Source organism: Fusarium subglutinans (assembly GCF_013396075.1).
Source record: "Fusarium subglutinans strain NRRL 66333 chromosome Unknown NRRL66333_c0000055, whole genome shotgun sequence".
Taxonomy (NCBI): domain Eukaryota; kingdom Fungi; phylum Ascomycota; class Sordariomycetes; order Hypocreales; family Nectriaceae; genus Fusarium; species Fusarium subglutinans.
Window position 1 is genome coordinate 50,739 of NW_023502118.1, and position 18,517 is coordinate 69,255.

At 47.7% G+C, this 18,517-nt stretch overlaps 5 protein-coding genes across 5 annotated transcripts; all 5 read right to left on the reverse strand.

The window, feature by feature from the left end:
• Positions 1-1,401: 1,401 nt before the first annotated feature.
• Positions 1,402-2,565, reverse strand: FSUBG_5546 (ribosomal S7; the record flags this gene model as incomplete). The annotated part of the gene is made up of 3 exons (XM_036683654.1): positions 1,402-1,854; positions 1,909-2,277; positions 2,332-2,565. The coding sequence occupies 3 exons, from the start codon at positions 2,563-2,565 to the stop codon at positions 1,402-1,404; spliced, it is 1,056 nt and encodes a 351-aa protein (XP_036538888.1).
• A 1,344-nt stretch (positions 2,566-3,909) lies between these two features.
• FSUBG_5547 (uncharacterized protein) lies at positions 3,910-4,308 on the reverse strand (the record flags this gene model as incomplete). Its single annotated transcript, XM_036683655.1, has 3 exons — positions 3,910-4,082; positions 4,140-4,199; positions 4,257-4,308. 3 exons carry the CDS (start codon positions 4,306-4,308, stop codon positions 3,910-3,912), a joined length of 285 nt encoding a protein of 94 aa, XP_036538889.1.
• Positions 4,309-9,605: 5,297 nt separating this feature from the next.
• FSUBG_5548 (beta-fructofuranosidase) lies at positions 9,606-11,509 on the reverse strand (the record flags this gene model as incomplete). The annotated part of the gene is made up of 2 exons (XM_036683656.1): positions 9,606-9,723; positions 9,771-11,509. The coding sequence occupies 2 exons, from the start codon at positions 11,507-11,509 to the stop codon at positions 9,606-9,608; spliced, it is 1,857 nt and encodes a 618-aa protein (XP_036538890.1).
• A 2,098-nt stretch (positions 11,510-13,607) lies between these two features.
• On the reverse strand, positions 13,608-14,735 carry FSUBG_5549 (myo-inositol 2-dehydrogenase; the record flags this gene model as incomplete). The annotated part of the gene is made up of 2 exons (XM_036683657.1): positions 13,608-14,348; positions 14,415-14,735. 2 exons carry the CDS (start codon positions 14,733-14,735, stop codon positions 13,608-13,610), a joined length of 1,062 nt encoding a protein of 353 aa, XP_036538891.1.
• Positions 14,736-16,158: 1,423 nt separating this feature from the next.
• Positions 16,159-17,819, reverse strand: FSUBG_5550 (myo-inositol transporter; the record flags this gene model as incomplete). The annotated part of the gene is made up of 2 exons (XM_036683659.1): positions 16,159-17,550; positions 17,613-17,819. The coding sequence occupies 2 exons, from the start codon at positions 17,817-17,819 to the stop codon at positions 16,159-16,161; spliced, it is 1,599 nt and encodes a 532-aa protein (XP_036538892.1).
• Positions 17,820-18,517: the final 698 nt, after the last annotated feature.

An 18,517-nucleotide genomic window follows, 5' to 3' on the forward strand; every position in this document is an offset into this window, starting at 1 on the left:
TTATGGGAGGTAGGTTCTGGGGAAGTAGTGGCGTGGAGTCTAGAGTTTAGAGGTGTTTGAGTCCAGAGCCCAGACCGAAGCGGCGCAGCAACCCCCAATTTGGGCCACAGAAGTATGGAAGATCACCGGGTTAGTGGGGTAGACGCAGCTACACCTACCTAGGATGGAGTAAGATGGATGAAAACAGTTGGGAAGGCTTATTATTAGGTTTAAATGTAGGAAGTTTAGAGAGTAGGGTAATGAAACGGCGCGAATTGCATCTTGATATGTCACCGCTCTTGGTAACAAATCGTAGACCAAACATACACGCTACCTATCTCGGACTGTTTCTTCCCTCCGTACTTTTGCCCTGAAGTTGGGCACTAAAGATCCGACTAATATTTAAGGTCAGTGCCTGTGACAACCCTCATTATGGCAATGATGTGCGTAAGACGTCGGTTAAAGCATTTTAAAAGTGGACGGCGTCACCACTACTGCGTGAGGTTAATCGTTATCAACTCACCAGCCGAAATTAAAGATGCCCAAAGCCCAAAGAATAACTATGCTTGGTTAATGAGAAAGAATAAATAAAGAGAAAGCCCAATGGGGTCTTTGCTTTTGATGATTCAACAGAGTTTCCAAGTCTCAAGTAGATATGCTCAACCCCGACTGAGGCCTCCCTTGACCAAACTATCGAGTGATTGTGTCGTCATGTGAAAGCATCATTCTGCCACCTCTAAATCGAAGTTTCATTATTGGACAATGATTTCTCACCGGCGTCGGACTCGAGCTGGGGCTCCGGGAGAGTGGAATGATCTTCTATTCATATGATGCCCTGCGTAAAAAGAATCACTGGAGTTATCTTCAGCCCAGTTGATCCATGAATATAAATCCCCAACTCTGTCGTGTTCGTATGCACCTAATTATCAACTTATCTTGCTGGGTAAGCATAATCAATTTTCGCATAGAAGGACCGACTGTCTCCATATCTTGTTGAGCATCGTCTACTACTTAAAACCTAAGCGAGTTTTATTTCACTACGAACTGAGAATACTTGTCAAAGCATCCCGTATTCTCTACAGCGATTCGAGTGTCGCTGCACTCCGGATCCGGGGCCGGGCTCTCGGCAGCTACCGAGGTTTCCTCCGATATCTTGGGCTTTCGTTCCCACCATATAACAGCGCCAATAAGCACAGCCCCAAACCATGCTTTGACTCATATGACGATGCCGAAACAGTCACAACTTTGCTACTGTGCCATGTTATTGAGCTTGGAGATTCGGGACAGTCTGCGGATTCCCCTGAATACAAGGTACAGTAACATTAAATGCGTCTTTTCATCAGTATCTTGATATAGTTACATATTTTGCACATCTACTATACATCCAGAGGACCAGGTGTTCCATTTGCACCTCGTCTAAATCTACATCTTCTTCTTGACCTTGAGCTTGTTAGATCCAACATTAGCTCGTGCCGCTGTACCCAGCTTGTGCACCTGCTTTCGCTTTTCCCACACACCCGAGCGCCCCTCAACAACTGCAACGATCTCCTCAGCGATCCGGTACGGGAACTGCTTGCGCCCACTGCCCTTGGAGGGCTTCTTGTTGATTACGTCCAGAATCCACTTGAACGCTACTCGTCGTCTCTGCCTCACACCCAGGGGTACGGGAAGTTCAAGTGCACGGCCACCACCACCGGCGCCGGCCACGTTGCGAATTTTGAGAAGAGGGGCCACCGAGTCTACGGCAACTGTGATGTACAGAATCGGGTTGAGAGGGAGATGCTCGGCCGGTGGAGTTCCGGGCAGTAGAGGGTATTTCGGGCTATAGATCGGAGGTGGTGCGGTTCGGAGGTAGTTCATGACAATCGCCATATTCTGAATCATTGGTCAACCAATTGCCTCCAATTTCATTTCATCGACGGAACTTACTCGTTGAGCAACACTGAGCTTACCATCCCTCATGAGGAGTCGGGTAATTTGCTCCAACACAGGATGATAGCGTTTCTTCAGATTGAACCCTTGCGGCCACGGCCTTTTGGGAAGACCAAACTTGTGTCCTGGGTTTTGCATCTCTGTGCTGTCCGTAGCCTCCAACTCGGAATTCTCTGCTGCAGCAACAAGAGCTTCAGCCTTCTCAGCCGAAGGAATAGTACCCTCTCGATAAAGAACATCCTCCTGTGCCGGTGTCAGGCCACCCTCAGCACCCCCAACCGAGCTGGTTTGTGTACGGCCACCATAAAATAATTGCTCGAGTGTCGCATCGTCGATAACTTCGGTACTAGACGTCATAGAAGTCACCTGTATCGCAGCTCATTAGCCGCAAGACATGGGAGCTTTTGAACCAAGTCCTACCTCAGCCTCTCCATTTTCTGCTGCCGAAACTTCATCCTTCGATTCTGAGCCAACCTGGGAGTTCTGAGCCTCTTGAGAATTATCAATTGCCTTCGGAGGATGATCGTTTCCTTCGCTCGAATACCATCTGTTGCGCGGAAGAGACTGGATGAATGGGGCTGGTCGAGGGGCGATAGGTCTCGATCGAATTGCGAGAGCTCTGCATGCGCCCCAAATACTCGTTCTTGGAGACATGACTGAGCTCCGCGTTACTAGCAACGTTCTTGGAGCAGGAATTATAACAGCCTTGTGGCTCTTGTGATCCGATTGTTAGTCTAATTCGCGATGCAAAATTCCCAGAATGACGGATAAGCAATAATCCGAGAGTTGCTGCTTACATAAACATATCTAAACCTCAATATCAACAACACTCCGGGGTTGCAAGACAAGAATTGAACAATTTGAGTTCATATTGACTCAATATTCTAGGGAGGGAATTATATGTAGTCTTGTCTTGGGATTCTAAAGGTTTGAATTGCTCGTGGCTGAACTTGAGCTTGACTCTCGCGATACGAAGATATTGATCTGCTTGGATTGGACCGTGAAACCAGCGCAGTCCGCTCACAATGGCTATGGTATCAACTCAATGATAATCATCCTGAGCCATTGCTGCTTTTTTCTTGTCAATGATCAAATTATGAGGCTTACTTCAGCTACCCAACTGATACTAGGTAGGTGTTCATAACACAAGTGATGTCGCACTGAACCTCATTCTTATGCTGTGGAATCCCGAGGCCGGATCGACAGTAGAGTAGAAACCAGTCGGCATTTATAAACTGCCGTTTCATGTGACCTGCTCATGCTGTCCAACCTACGCTGTGACTGACCGTGGCTGTACCGAGGGTGGGGGTACACAACATTGTTGAGTATGAACTTCCCTTTCGGGAGGGAACTGTATGTGAGAAAACGACGTTGAGAACTATCGGAGCCTCTACGCGCTGACTGCATTGCATAGGAATGCTGCAAGATATGCTGATAGGTCCTGAGATGAACCCCCCTTGACCTCACAGCAAGGAACTTGTTTGGGTACCCCACGTAAGTATTAACGACTGAACATCCCAAATACCAAAGAATCGAATCAAACTGTATAGTTCTAAAAGTATCCGTCTGCTGTCATACATGAATTTTAAACCTCCACAGAGGGCTTATTAGTAGAGACCCCCAGTGTAACCGACTCCGTTAAACACCAAACAAGAACTGTAATAACCGACATATCCTACCCTTTTCCTCAAGTCATACATGAAAACATCCGACTTTCGCCCTCCAGCCCAACCCATAAAATACAATCCAAGGTCTTGACCAAGGGGTCAGTTGTTCTAAGCACTGAGAGCGTGGTGACCATAATCTTGCCCGTTTTGTAAGTTTTTGTACCAAACTCCAGGTGCTTGTCGATTCGAAAAGAGGGAAGACCAAAAGCAAATCATAATAACACAAAGATAACTCCTTCGTTCATAAATGGCTAGACCACCATTTTCGTAGATGCCAGTGATGCTTGAATGGGTTAAGCATATGAAAAGGAGTGACCCCCACATCGTAAGTCTACCAACCCCATGGCTGGGTGGGAGAACTAGATTCAGATCCAGTCAACCACTTGACGGCACACTCGGCAGCATCTTCTCTGGCATTGTTGAGATTCTTGCCGTCATACCAGAAACGAGCTGAGAGAGTCTTGCCATGGACAGTTACTCTGCTAGACCAAGCAGTTCGGCCACCTATAAGAATTTGAGTCCAGGCCCAGAACGTATAAATCATCTTGATGACTAGCATACCTCGACGATCTGACACAATTTGAAAAACCGGGGGATGCAAATGAGCATCTCGGCAAACACCTGATCAGTAGTTAGAATGGAAAGTTTGTGCCAAGCGGAGGGTGGGGGTTTCCATACTGTCGAGCTGGTCTTGCCAGGGGCCAGTAGGAGTGGCAGATTGAACCTCCATTGTGATTTTGGACTGTTTATACCAGACGGGGATTGGTGTAAGATAGTTGGTCAAAGAGAATGGTGTCTCCGAGAATAGAGAGTTGAAGTTGAAGAAAGTTGGTGCACCAGGTCTGAATAACCAAAGATCGAACGAAGCCTACTCAAGAACTGATTTGAAGCTGAGACGACTGATGAGAACACCAAGGGAGGAGATGATGAGCTTTATACGTTCAGACGAACGAAGCTGTACGTAGCCACACTGTCAGAATACGCCGGGTGTGAGGTTTTCCAAGAACAGGGCGGCAACAGGTATCCTGTAGAGTTGCCCAACGCGTGATGTAGTTGAGAGGCCCGAAAGGTAAGACGAAGGCGAACAGACAGGTTGGGCCCAGGATTCCGGGACGATGATGTGGCAGGATAGGATTAGATGCCGTCCAACGGGAAGGGTGACCGAGGCGGCAATGCAGGCTTCAAGTAGACGAGAAAAAGCTTGTGTGAGGCTAAGTTGCAGATGATCAAGGATCAGAGGTTGGAGGAGACTGGAGAATATGGCATTGCGATGCAAGTAAATTAGGTCAGTACAGTCACGGAGAGGAAGGGACAAGAGAGTAGATTGAGGAGAAATTATAAATAATTAGTATGTAGGAGGTGAGCCACTATGTGAGCTTGTGCTTTGACGAGGAGGTAGGAAGGATTGACAAGCGAAACCTCGAAAAAGAAAGACCTGAAGTTTCTGCTGGCAAGCAAGCAAGCAAGCAACTAACTGCCTACGCAGCAAGCGTGCGTACTATTCATCAATACGCACTACTAGACTATGGCCCTGGAGCTTGGTAGATGGGGCTCCGAGTTGGGTTTGCTTTTTCTTAGCCCCTTGGAGGAATTGGAAAGGGTGGGATCTAGTACATTGGGTCCAAGTTCACGATGGGTGTGTGTGAAGTCGGTTTGACCTCAGAATGGGCCGTGCCGGCTCCCGTCAGTCTAAGACGGATGGCAATGGTAACGGCAACGGGTGCGGGAGCGGGTAGAAAGGCGAGGTGCTGAAGGTGTTGTACACATAGCGAAACAGTCAACTGAGGCCTGACGAGGCTGACCTGGAGAAGAGAAAGGAAGACCTGTGAATGTGCGCCCAAGGAATAGAAGCAGAAAAGAAAGGAAAACAAGGGGGCGTGTGGTCCAAGTCATTTTCGAGGGCGTCGATAAGAGGCTCGTCTCGTGGCCGTGGAGCTTGTTCTGTCTGCTAGGCGCAAATGTGCAAGGGGATAGTCAAGAAATGGGACCAAGATCACAGCGGATATGTACGCGCGCATGCATCCTTGTGGTTAACCAAGCTAAGAGCTTGATTTGGAAAGGCTGAAGGTTACTGGCACGCTGGACCAGGTGGAAAAAAGCAAAGGGAGCAGAGCAGAGCAGAGCGAAGGAAAACTGGTTGGATGGTGGAAGCCCAACACCAAGGATGATAGAAATACGGATACATAACACAATGATTGAGGAGACAAGAAAAGAAAGGAAAGAAAAAAAAAATACCATTATGAGGCTGACCAGCCATGACGGAATAAACACGGAGCAGCAGACCACGTCCTATCCTTAGCTTGGGAACGCGAAAAGAGACGACAAGAGAGAATACTACCTACCAATCGAGTACATACGACGCAGAGGATTCTCACTTCTAGTGGTGATGATGTGCAGGATGAGGTGTCGTGCTTGAGATGATGTCGCACACGAGCATCAAGTGCAGTTTTTGGTCTGCAGGCACGCGACAGGACCGGGAAAGTGAGCAACTAACTATACGCGATCGTTGGGCGTCTGTTTGAGGAGGAGATTTGGGCAAAGTTGATGAGAAAACAACCCCTGTTGGTACCGTCGGACGCATCCAGTTGAGATAACATTTAACATGGCCACGTCAAGCGAAAGCTTCAGCCAGCATCTTGAGGCAGAGGCAGAGGCAGAGGCAGAGGCAGAGGCAGAGGCAGAGGCCAGCTGAGGCAGGGCAGCCCAGTCCAGCTCAGGGGATCAAGACAGGCGACCAATAGGCCTTGTTGGCTAAAAGCCGAAACCGTCAAGGATATAATTTGTCGATGCAGAGTCTACCACCACGAAATCTGTTTCAATACAATACCTAGGCAAAGGACAATGAAGAGACTCGGGAAAGGCTGAGGACCAAGGACAAAGAAGGACTCGTACGTGGCATCCATGGCTTTGACCTTGTCCTCCTTTATGTCTCATCTCGTTTGTCTCTGACAGTTCGTAAAATTTAACGTCGTCCTCCTCGTTTCTTGTTTTCTTTTTCGTTGATGGATGGATGTGCTGTGGAGTTGCAAAGATCACCGTCATAGCCTGCTAGGCTGCTAGCCCGCCATGATCCCGGCTTTCAGCAGCCTTCATCCAGCAGGAAGTTCCAGGAACCTCCTTCAATGCTCCCCTAGCCAGGAGCCAAGGAGCCCGGATCTAGAGCTTGTGGGGGGACCTCGAGTTCTATCCACCGAGCATCCGCTATCAAGGGTGCTCGTGCCTTAGACTAAGCCCCCCAAAGCACTAAAGCAAGCCCGATGAGATGGTGACATGTGACCTAGTGTCAAGCTCTACAGCACTAGCTCGTGTCTTGACCAGAGTTCAGTGTTCGGACCTCCATAAAACAAAGCAACAACACGTCCTTCACTCTCGCTAAGATCAATGTCATCTCCTTTCTAAACCCCGATCGCTAGGTACTAGAGTTGGCGTTTCCCGACACATGAACCAACGTCAGATCAAGCATCACTACTGCATCCACCCATAGCTGCAGTCATCAACTACCGGGGGCTTTGCTCATTGGTCTTGAGTTCTTTGGCTACACCGGCCGGACTGTTCACAGGGAAGTGGTCAAAACTCGGTTGGTACCTACATATCATGACATGTGCGGCACTATGCAGTAGCTTGGTGATGATCTTGGTGTACTCCGTACTCTGGATTTTCATTGCCATTGCAAGGGATGAATTAGCCGCGTCTTGCGATTGACATCAGGACCCTGGACGATCTACTATGACCTACGGAGTACCTGATCACCGAACTAGCCACAAACCTCACTCGCTGATCTAGTGGTTCCCGACTCCAGTACTGTTCTGGCACATCGAACGTCTCTCTTTTCACAAGCTGCTGAGCCAATGATTCGGCCAATATTTACAAAATAAAGCTGGCGCCTTCAATAAGCGGAGATGAGCCCGTTGTAGTGCACCGCAACCGCGTCTTCCCACGGGGTCCGTAACCATACATTTTGGTCAAAGTATATTCAAATTGATGACAAACGACTTACAGATGCCCCAAGCGCTTCAATCTCAAAGTGCCGGAGAACTTACGGAGTACTACTGGCCGCTGCGTCTTTGACGCTTCAGTTTGACTGCCGAACCCGCTATGGACGTCCACCTTTCTCGGGAAACTGGCCTATTCCAGGCCTGAAGCTGATGACACATCGGACCCCTGCATAAAACGGGACTATTAGCCTTTCACTTCAAGCTTTTCCCTGAGTCTATTCAGACTAGCAGATGCTAGCATTCGCCTCAGTCCGTTGTTGGTGACTTTTTATGTCGTATCGTCGACTCCGGGCCCGAGACTTGTCTGATGCTGACTGCAAGTGTCTGACTCGACTACCCTGGCCAGACTCGCTATGTTCAAGGCCTGGTGATACAGATGGGAGCTGCAAAGGACTGGCCCGGTTCAATTATGCAGTAAAGGCACAAACCCGATTGTCTGAGCATTTGCTATACACCTGGGGACAGCATAGTTTTCTCGCTTTGTTTCCACACTGACGCGACAACAAAGCCAAAAGAGTCACGGAGCCTTACATTCGATACCAGTCAAAGCGACGAACGAGCCGTGCCGGTTTTTAGTGTACCAGCTGCAGCGGTTCAACCCCACGTCAACATACCCTCACCCCACGCTTCAGATCACCATAGCGGGAACTGTTGTCAGCTTGGGCACTGACCGGTGTCTCGCCTATTACTAAATCGAGTATATGGAGATTCAGCGTGGCAGACCGGTCAAAGACTTTGCCGCAATGCAGTGCCTTTAACCCGGGTTTGCGATCTCTCAAAGCCCTATGGATCAGTCATGCAGAGCAGGGGAATCGTGATGAGACTACGTACCGTACCGTACCTTATGCTTGACAGACAGACACCAGACAAACCTTGCATCAGTTTGTGTGACGAGCCTACGAGCTCCTCCTTATCCGGCTCGGGTACTGGCCGCACCTATCATGCTGCCCTCACCAACCAACCACTCTCATGGAATTTCAACGACAGGATCCACAATGAGCTTGCTCTTCACTCACCGGTCGAAAACGTGACGTAGATGGAATGTAAAATGCTACAACGTGACCTCCATCAAGCCATCTTCTTCCCTCCTTGCCTCCTTGCATGCCGTACAGCACTGCACCTCGCCGTTTTAGAAAACTATGCTGCTGTGCGACTTTGTCTTACAAACTGATAATAGCCTTTCTCTTCTCAGCCTTGGCATTGTTCTCAATATGTAGCTATCCTTGATATTGATAAGAAGCCTCCCAAATATCTAGGAGAAGTAAGCCTCAAGGGCTTAGTCCTGAATATAAGGTATTAAGAATAAACTCAGTAAAAGATATCCTAGATTTATCCTAAGTTACCTAAGTCTTTTTGTCATATAGGATCAAGGTCCTGAGTTTTCTTTTCTCCCCTAGGCAAGGCCCAAAGTTACGAGGTTGAGTGCCGTGCACACATACACAGAGCGTGGTATTTGGCCGAGCTTGGGGACTGATCATCTATTTCGCAGAATGGCCACCACCTACTGCTAACGTTGCGAAACGTCAATTGATACACAAAGCAATTGCATTCGTTCTCAAACAAAATCCCTTCGTCGAAAAGCTTGGTTATAGTCACAAGAGGTTGCTTGATGCCCGAGCTGGTGCTTCAACTTCACTTATCGGTAGGACAGCCTGCATGTATCTCAGTCAACACCACCGCGGTGATCTTATTACGCAAACTCACAATACATATTATCCGTGGTGTTGGTGTACTGGGCGTACAAAGTGAAGAAGTGAGAGAATATTATTGTTGGGACAATGCCGAAATCCCGAGCGAGAGATGGCTTCGGGGTGTGCGAGTTGATGCGTAAGCAACGAATTATATTATCGTCTAAGTAAGACTGAGATGATGGAAAGCAAAACCCTTCATAGAGGGGCACATAGGTTCAGGTATCAAGTTGCAACTTCAACCACACCAAATTATGTACATAGAGTCATCTGCAAATGCAAGAATGGTGCCCCAAGTCTAACGCAGTATGTTCATAATAATACAATCAGAGAACATATCCCTATCACTTTCTCTCAGGCCAAGCATCCGCAAGACCCTCATAAATCGTCACATTGCTGAAGGACACCTCACCACTTCCCTTATGGAAGAAGCGAATGTCAGTCGAATCGTCATACCAAGAACTAAAAAGTCAGCAAGTATCACAGCATCAGGGGATATCCCAACTTACCGAGCCCAGGTGGCAACTCCAAATCTATCGTTGGCATGGACCTCAACGATGGCATTATCAACGACAATAGTAAGATCGAGTGTCTCAATCTTTTCCTCATCATCAACAAGGACGTCAAAAAGACGGAGTCGACCAGCTTCAGGGCGAGCGTCAATGTCGCTAGTTGTAAGAGCTGCAGCACTAGTGTTGCTGCGATCGATTATGATGGATTCGTTGGAGAACTGGTAGTAAATAGTGGTGGACTCCTTTTCCGAAGCCAAAATCTGGAAACCAGCCTTGAGGTCCGAGCCACGAGCAGATTTGGGGAATGAGATAGAGCTCTTGAGGACGTAAAATTTGGACTCCGGGTTACGGTCGAATGTAGTTGTTCCAGCCTTGCTGATGTTTCGACCCAATTCAACAAAAGAGGTCTTCTTGGTGAATGCAGCCATAGGCTCCCGAGCAATAACCTGCTTTAGAGTAGCAAGTTCCAAAACACCCGACTCATTTCTCTCAATACGCCAGGATCCTTCTTCACGTGAAAGCTCATTATCGACGACATTACTGATCTTACCGACGGTGAGCTCTCTGGGGAGGAGAAGAGACCCAGTCCAATTCTGCTGGGGAGTAGGGAAATACTTGAGATCACCGTAGTAATCTCCAGTAAGCCAAAGGTAGCTGATGAATCGATCTGGTGCACCGCTCTTGGACGACGCCTTTGAGTCTGAAGGGAGATATTTGCCAGCCGCGGCGTAAGCGGATCGACCCCAGTCAAGCTTGCCAACCATGGAAGGGGTAAACTTTGGCTTTCCGTTGTCGAGGGATATGTTTCCTGCAGCCCACAGCATGTCGCGGAAAGACGACACCTGAGGAACAATAGGCTTTTCCTGCCACTCGGCTCCAAATGTGATGAAGGTTTCGCCGTCAGAGTTATACCCCTTCTCATCAATACTGAAGACATTGGCCACTTCAAAGTTGAAACCGTAACGTCCTGCCCAGAGACCATCACCCCATGTAGTGTTGGCCTTTTCATGCCACCACTCGCCGAGATACTCCCAATACTGAAACTCGGGGTCGTGCTGACGATAGAGAAACATGCTAGGGCCCTTTTGATGGACACCACCAGAAATGACGCTGTACCATGTTCCTGACTCGCTTTCGAGAAGGCTGTCAAGATCTTCGTTCTGGAAAACAAAGGGGTCACGGAAGGCCGTCACGTTGAGGGCAAAGGGAGGAGCTGGAATCGCGGGGCCCTGTCGTAGCTTCGTGAAGTTACGGCCTCCGTCCTTTGACACGGCGAGGGACTGCGTCTCACTTCCGCGAGTGTAGTTGATGGTCCAATGGATGGGGAGGTAAGATACAGAGGTGTAGAAGAGTGTAGGCGTGCCATTGATGCCCTTGGGTATAACGGATCCGTCAAAGACTGCCACAGGATCATTTAGACCTCCTGCCCGAATGAAAGGAGCGCCTCCAGGGTTGAGATCTCGATATGTCACGAGATCATCCGTCGTAGCACCCGCAGCACCCTCATGGAGATATCCAACGTGGAAGAGTCCAGTTTTGGGGTCAGTGTAGTGCATGCAAGGATCTCCAATCTGTCCAGTAGGAGGGAGTACGTGAGCTCGAGGACGCCATGTGTTGTAGATGGTCAGATTGGCCAGAGTGCTGAGATTTGGGGGCGCGCGGTTATAGTCAAGCTTTGGAGTCGATGGCTTGGCCCAGGCAAGAGAGCCAGCCGTCAAGAAAAGTGAGAACTTCATGATGTGCTCTGCAACGGTTACATGCAGATGGACGTCAAAATCGTGGAGCCACTGAAACTATATATGCCCGTTACAACGTCCCATACTAACTTCTGTCGCCCCGACAAACAGCGAGGGGAAGGGTAACATCGTCATGAGAAGTCCAAAAAGCTTCACTTGAACTACTCGGCGATACCACGGCGTCAAAGAACACCTGAGTATTGGATTTTCAGGCCTTGAAAAATAGTGTGAACCTGGGAATCCGGAGATTTGCGGAGTTTGTGTGGGGAGATCGACAGTCATTCTTCCCAGAGAACCATGGTGTTGAGTTTCTAGTGACGTATGCTCAAGAGAAGAGACGCTTGGCAGATGGCACTAATGAATTATGCTTCCTTCGTGAAGATTTTTGGTCCGACTGTTTGGTAGAGTATACGATGATCAAAAGATGGCAATAGGCTGAATATATCCAGAGATGAGACCTGCTGCAAACACCATCATGACCATTACATAAGGTGGTTTGGGGAATCAAAACAATCGAATGACATATGGGGTCGAGAGTTTATATGCGGAGCCACTGTCGGGCCGAGGGACAATACCACTTCCCCATATCTCCAAGCACCCATGGACCGTTACAATGGAACAAGCCGCCTTGTTTTTACCCAAGCTAGGCCAAGTAAATGGCTCGTCTGGAGACTTTTACGTACAGAAGCTGATCCCTTTATTTTGTAAGCCGACGATTTACCATAAAGGTCAGCTCGTGAGGTCAAGCACGGCATAGTGTACAACTGCCGTGCCCATATTGTAGGAAGCCCATTCTCATTTCAACTCTTGCACTCTTCAGCTTCACATGCACGCCCAGATCATCATCGCAAACATCATCGTTAGGATTATATCGCTCTTTGATCAGCAAACACGCCCCTCCCAAAGATTCTCAGCAGAATAACCAATTTCTTTCTCAGGGGAGGAAAAAGAATCTCCTAAACTTACCTAGATTAAGTTTATTCTAATACCCTCTTTTTAAGTCTTGAGTTTTCTTACTCCCTAAGGCCTTCCTATAAACAAATAACACAATTACATAATAGTAAAGATATTACTAAAGATATAGCTAGTAAGTCTGGTCTATTACTACAGAAGATGATAAATTAATAACTTTTAATTAGCAGTAAATATAGCATAGTATAAGCGTCTATTTTACTAGGAGAACTTTCACACGCTTGATCTATCTGCAGGCATTTTTATACATTCCTTAATAAGAACTATCTATATAATTCTAATTCCGTTTCAGTCAGGCTAGTGCCTTATCCATGAGCCGGTTATGTTAAAGCTGTCAGAATTCTGCAATTCTCTTTTCGGTTAAAATGAGAACATGAAACTTTAGAAACAGCGACGTATAGTTACATAAGTACCAGAGTGAGATAGCTCAATACAAATTAGCGTGTTACTAAAGGAGATAGAGGACAGCCCTCCGTTCATTGACCTTCAGAGCTCAATGAGTTAATGGCCTATGAGCTTTCGAGTTCTGTGATAAGTTGAGAGGTTAAAAGAGGCTTCAGCCCCAAGGCATAAAGGTCAAGAACACCAATAAACACATTTAGGTAATACACTTATTGCTCTTGCTGTTACCTAATATCTAGTTTTTGGCTGGAAAGCTAGATCTCCTGATAACTGACCCTTCAAGGTGAGCTTGATGGAGATTCGGTTGTAGTCAGGACTAAGTTTCCATTTATATAAAGCTTCATTGAATGAGTAAAAAATGGGTTGAACACAACGATCCATGGAGCGTAACATTACTCCCAAAAGGGCATCTTTCTAGAATGAAGAAACAGAAGATCTCCCAGCTTATGTGCCAAGTACAGCTAGTGGATGGGAATCGGTATATATAGTACCGAGGTGCTGCTTGGTACCGCTCGGCCGACGGAGACCGGCAACAAATATGGTTGGGCTTGTATTATAACATGTCATCTGATAATGTTTTTCAATGTTGGGCTTGACATCAAGTACGGATACAACTCCATTTGAGGTTCAGATATAAGATCAGGATGTTCGTTTCGCGCAAACAAAGTCCAATTATTCTATAAACTCATCTAAATACGAACACGCTCGGCAATAGTAATACTTTTTACAGCTTAGATTCCTCGATACGACGACCAGTCTCGTCAAAGTTAATCTTCTTGCCCGAGTTGAGCGACTCCTGGAGTGCGCAACCAATCTTAACAGCCTGAACAGCACCAGTAAGCTTGAATGGCAACTTGTGGTTGTCAAGCACTGAAGATGTGAATTCGTTGGCTTCTGTGACGAAGGCATGCTCGAAACGACCATAGTAGTCGCCAGGAATCTGTCGTCGCACTCCGGTTGCCTCGTACATCTCGACAAGATTGCCGACAGGGTTGGCATTGATGGCGAGTTTGCCTTCAGTACCAACGACCTCTGTCATGTCATGTTGACCTGCAGCCATCATGCGAGAAGAGTAGAAGTATGCGACTTTGCCGCCCCAGAACTCTACGATGCCAACGCCATTGTCTACATCCTTGTGCTTTCGTAGCTCAGGCTGAACAGCAGTGATGCCAGTAGCAACAACAGACTTGACGATAGAGTCCTGGCCAAAGTACCATAAGGCAAGGTCGATATCGTGGATGTTACAGTCGACAAAGATACCACCGCTGAACTCGGCATAGGCAACGAAGAACCCGGATGGGTCAAGCTTATCGCAGGTTTGAGATCGGAAAACGGAGGGACGACCAATGGCACCACTGTCCATGCGATCAAAGGCATCGCGGTATGAGGCGTCGAATCGACGGGAGAAACCACACATGACCTTGAGGTGAGGCTTCTTGGCAGCGGCGTCGACAACGGATTGGGACTGTTTGAAGAACAAGGGTTAGTTAGAGTTCTTAATAAGCTTAATTTGTGAGGAGGAGACACTAACGATCTCAACGCTGGTACTTAGAGGCTTCTCGCAAAGAACATGCTTATCAGCCTCAATGGCTTGAATAGCCTCTTCAGCATGAGCGGTAGTAACAGTAGCAACCACCACAGCCTGGAGACCGGGATGCTTCAGCATCTCCTGGTAGTCATCGTAGATTGTAACACCCTCGAGGTGAACCTTGGCCCAGTCTGCCTCCTTCTGGACAGGGGTAAAGGCGGCGACAAGCTCAGCGCGGGGTGTTCTGTTGTGAAAATTGAGAGCGTGGCGAGCACCCATGCGGCCGAGGCCAGCAACGGCGACTTGGAGCTTAGGAGAGGCCATTATGTTGGGAGACAAAAGACGTTGTAGAGGAAATGTTAAGGTAAAGCTGTGTGTCTGTCGGGTTCTCCTAGCAACAATGAGACTGAAGAGTTGAGAGCTGAGAGATGATGAGCACGAGCGAGCTCTCCTCCCTTATACCTTGGGCTCTCTCGGTAATCTAGGTCGAGAATATTTACACCGATACTCGGAGCTCTCGCGGCGTTGCTCGTTGTTTTCTCGAATCTCTCTCAACCCTAACACCACATTCAACTCGATTGGACAAACCCTCGTTACATGAGTACATGGTGTCTGCCAGTGGCTTGGAATAGAAGTCACAAGATCTACATTCTTCCGCTTTTCAGTGAGAATAGTATCATGGCCATTGGCTAGATCATCAGCTTTCCTCATCTCAGACACATGATGGACGTTGAGATGAGTTGCTAGTGGAGAATACAAGTCAGATTATACCAAATGGAGTAATTAGCTACGAAGCTTCTATCGGGGCCTCCTACTGTAAATAGATCTATATGTCGGATCCTTGACCCTGTCGCCTCCGCATTTGCGGGTGAGGCTTAACTCTCCGAACCCCTCACTGACTCAAAAGAAGACGTGATTGGAAAGATTGGCCGAAGGAAACTCTCGCCGTGGCTTCCGACTGGGGAATTTCCTATTCTGTAGGTTTGGATTGGTTGGTAAAATCTTTCGTTTTGTTTACTCGCTGAAACTATTCGGCTGTAACACAACACCACATCAGAAATCTCACGATGATTCATTTCTGTAGAATTTTCCATTCAAGTCATTATAAATGATATGGTACAAATAAACATGCTTATACTTCTCTGCAAATCATTTTCTCAGTCTCCTCCCACGCTTTCCCAGCGTGCCTCTTACAAGTCTTTAATGTTCCACATAACAACCAGAGTTGCAGTATACCTGACTTCGTATATCATCCTTAGTACCTCTGTCTAGCTTTTAAGCGAGACTACCTACGAGGTAGCCTAAATAAAGGTATTTCCCCAAAATTTAGTCCTGCTCGTATGCCTTTACATGCAGTGTGCCCATCGCGAGCACCGTCCTTGGGTTCCGTGTGTTTTTGAGCATCTTAGGATAACTTTAGTATACCCTTAGGCTAACTTTTGAGATCTCATCATAAATTCTCAAAATATAGCTTAAAGTTTATCTGCACAACACCTTACGAGGTTCCCTAGATACCAATAAGCTCGCCCGGTCAGTTCTTTCAGAGTATAGACCACTTGTTGGCCAATTTATAAAATGGAGAGATTTGAAAACATTTGGCAATGACATTTATACGACTGTCTTGTTTAGTTATCCTATCTACCAACGCCGAATCGTATATGAACCAAGCAGACCGATCCGAACGACTTCTGTGCAACTGTAACCCTCATGTCCCAAAAGGATACCAGCACATACTTCCAGCCGCTTGCTAAGCCTTGGCGACCTCATCAGAGGCAGTAGATTTCCTGAGAAGCTTCATCTCCTTCTGGATTTCTCGAGCTCGCTGGACACCAAAACCGTGTTGGAAGATCTCTCGAATATCCTCAAGAGTCATGCCCTTAACTTCAGGGTAACAGAAGTAGATACAGACCCAGCCTAGAATGCAGATGGCAGCATAGAAACCAAAAGCACCAGAGGGGGTAGTATTCTCCATCTGGGTAAGGAATGTCGAGGACACAATGATGTTGGATCCCCAGCAGGTCATGGTAAGCATCATAGTTCCCATAGCTCGGACTTCCATTGGGAAGAATTCGCTTGAAAGCCAAGCAGTATTGCCGATACCAGAAGAGTAGAATCCGACAAAGATAACCATGCTGACCAGGACCACAATAGCAGGCCAGCCGATCTTAGCATCCGATGCCAAGGATAAATCATGGTTGATAGGAATGTACTTGAAGCACACAGCAGCAACAACGAGAGCGAGACCCATGAAAGGAACTGTGCAGATCAAAATTCTTCGGCGGCCGGCACGGTCAACAAGCATGAGGTTGACCCAGGTGAAGATGAAGTTTGTGGCAGCAATTATGGTACCGACAGCGACCGGATTGGAGAATCCAACAAGAGAGAACAACAAAGGAGAGTAGTACATGAGAGAATTGAAGCCACTGAGCTGAGAGATAGCCATGAGTCCACAGGCAGATACGAGGGCTCGGAAGTTTGCGGGGTTGACATAGAGCTGCTTGAACACCCACCATTGAGACTTGCCCGCGTTCAGGGACTTGGCCTCATTGACGTGGTATGTGAGATGACGGATCTTGTCCTGGACCTGTTGTTCGGTACCATTGGGAAAGATTCGTCGGATGACTGCGGCCGCCTCTTCAGGCTTTCCGTGGTAGATGAGTTGACGAGGAGACTCAGGGCAGAAAGGGAGAAGAGCGGCAAGGATGATGGCAGGGATAGCACCACCGCCTACCATGTATCGCCAGCCAGATGAGATTTGTGAAAAAGCTGCACCGATTCCATACGAGAGAAGCTGACCGCCAGTAATCGACATATTGTCAAGACCGATCATACGTCCTCGATACTTGCTCGGTGCACACTCGGCAATGTAGAGAGGTATAATCATTGCAGCACTACCAACGCTGAATCCAACAACCAGACGGCCAACAGTCATCTGAGCGACTGAGAAAGAAGCGGCCTGGATGATGGCACCGACAGTGAAGAGGACACAGCCCACATAGATAGCAACTTTTCGTCCGTACCGATCAGCAGAACATCCTGCAAATATGGCACCCAGAAAAGCACCACCGGAGGTGATAGAGGTGATGAGTTCTTTCTCCTGAGACGTAAGAGTCTTGCCAAGATCTTGGTGGATGTAGACCTTTATCCAACGTCAGTATCTGGGGCAGCAAATCGAATGGAGTAAGGGGGGGCAGAACATACAAGAACAGCGGATATGATTCCGGTATCATAACCAAACAGCATGCCACCGATGGCGGCAGTGATGCTGATTAGCCATGAGAACTTGCCGGTTTCAGTCTGCTCGATAGAGTCGAGATCATTGATGTTGATGTTGACTTCATGAATGGAATTTGGGGAGCCGGTATCCTCGAGATGCTCGAGACGTTCCTTGGTATCAGCCTTGGACATGATGCCGGTTGGGGTTGTGGTAGTGTGAAGCTGATATTGGAGTTATTGAATATCTTTGAAGATTTCCAGAGAGTTTTGAAGAATGAGAAGAAGGAGTTCGGTGCTGATCTGGAAAAAGAAGCAATTCAGGTGATATTCGAAGGTCTTATATATTAAACATCCCAGGTGAAGCACACCACCAAGCCAGGATTCGGGCTTGATACTCCTTGCTACTCCAAAACCTGAATTATCTGTAACTGATGGTAATGAGGGGATGAATATTTCCCTTTCAGAAAGAATGACTAGCATGGTCAACGCCCTGACGCCTTACTCCCCAGATTATACAAACGAGCGGCATTTAGACCAGAATACCCAAGGCCAAGGACTCGATTGATTGGGTGAGCTGGGAATCTAGACCATGCTAGGCTCGTCTACTCGATGTACGTCAGTCCCCAGATTACCGACATCAACCCCATGGGGAAGTGTTCTCAGTTATGGTACTGTAAAGTTGGACTGACCCCCCGGACTTGACCCGGATCGTGCCCTTGCTAGCGCCGAAAAGGTGGGTCAACAAACAGCAGATCCGGACCGTGTCTATTAGATTTAATTGGCTAATAAAGATGGAGCACGGTCCGGGTCTGTAGTTCTTGACCCACCTTTTCGCACGACCCCCGGGGGTCAGTCCGACTTTACCACCACATCCAACAGGCATTAACTTA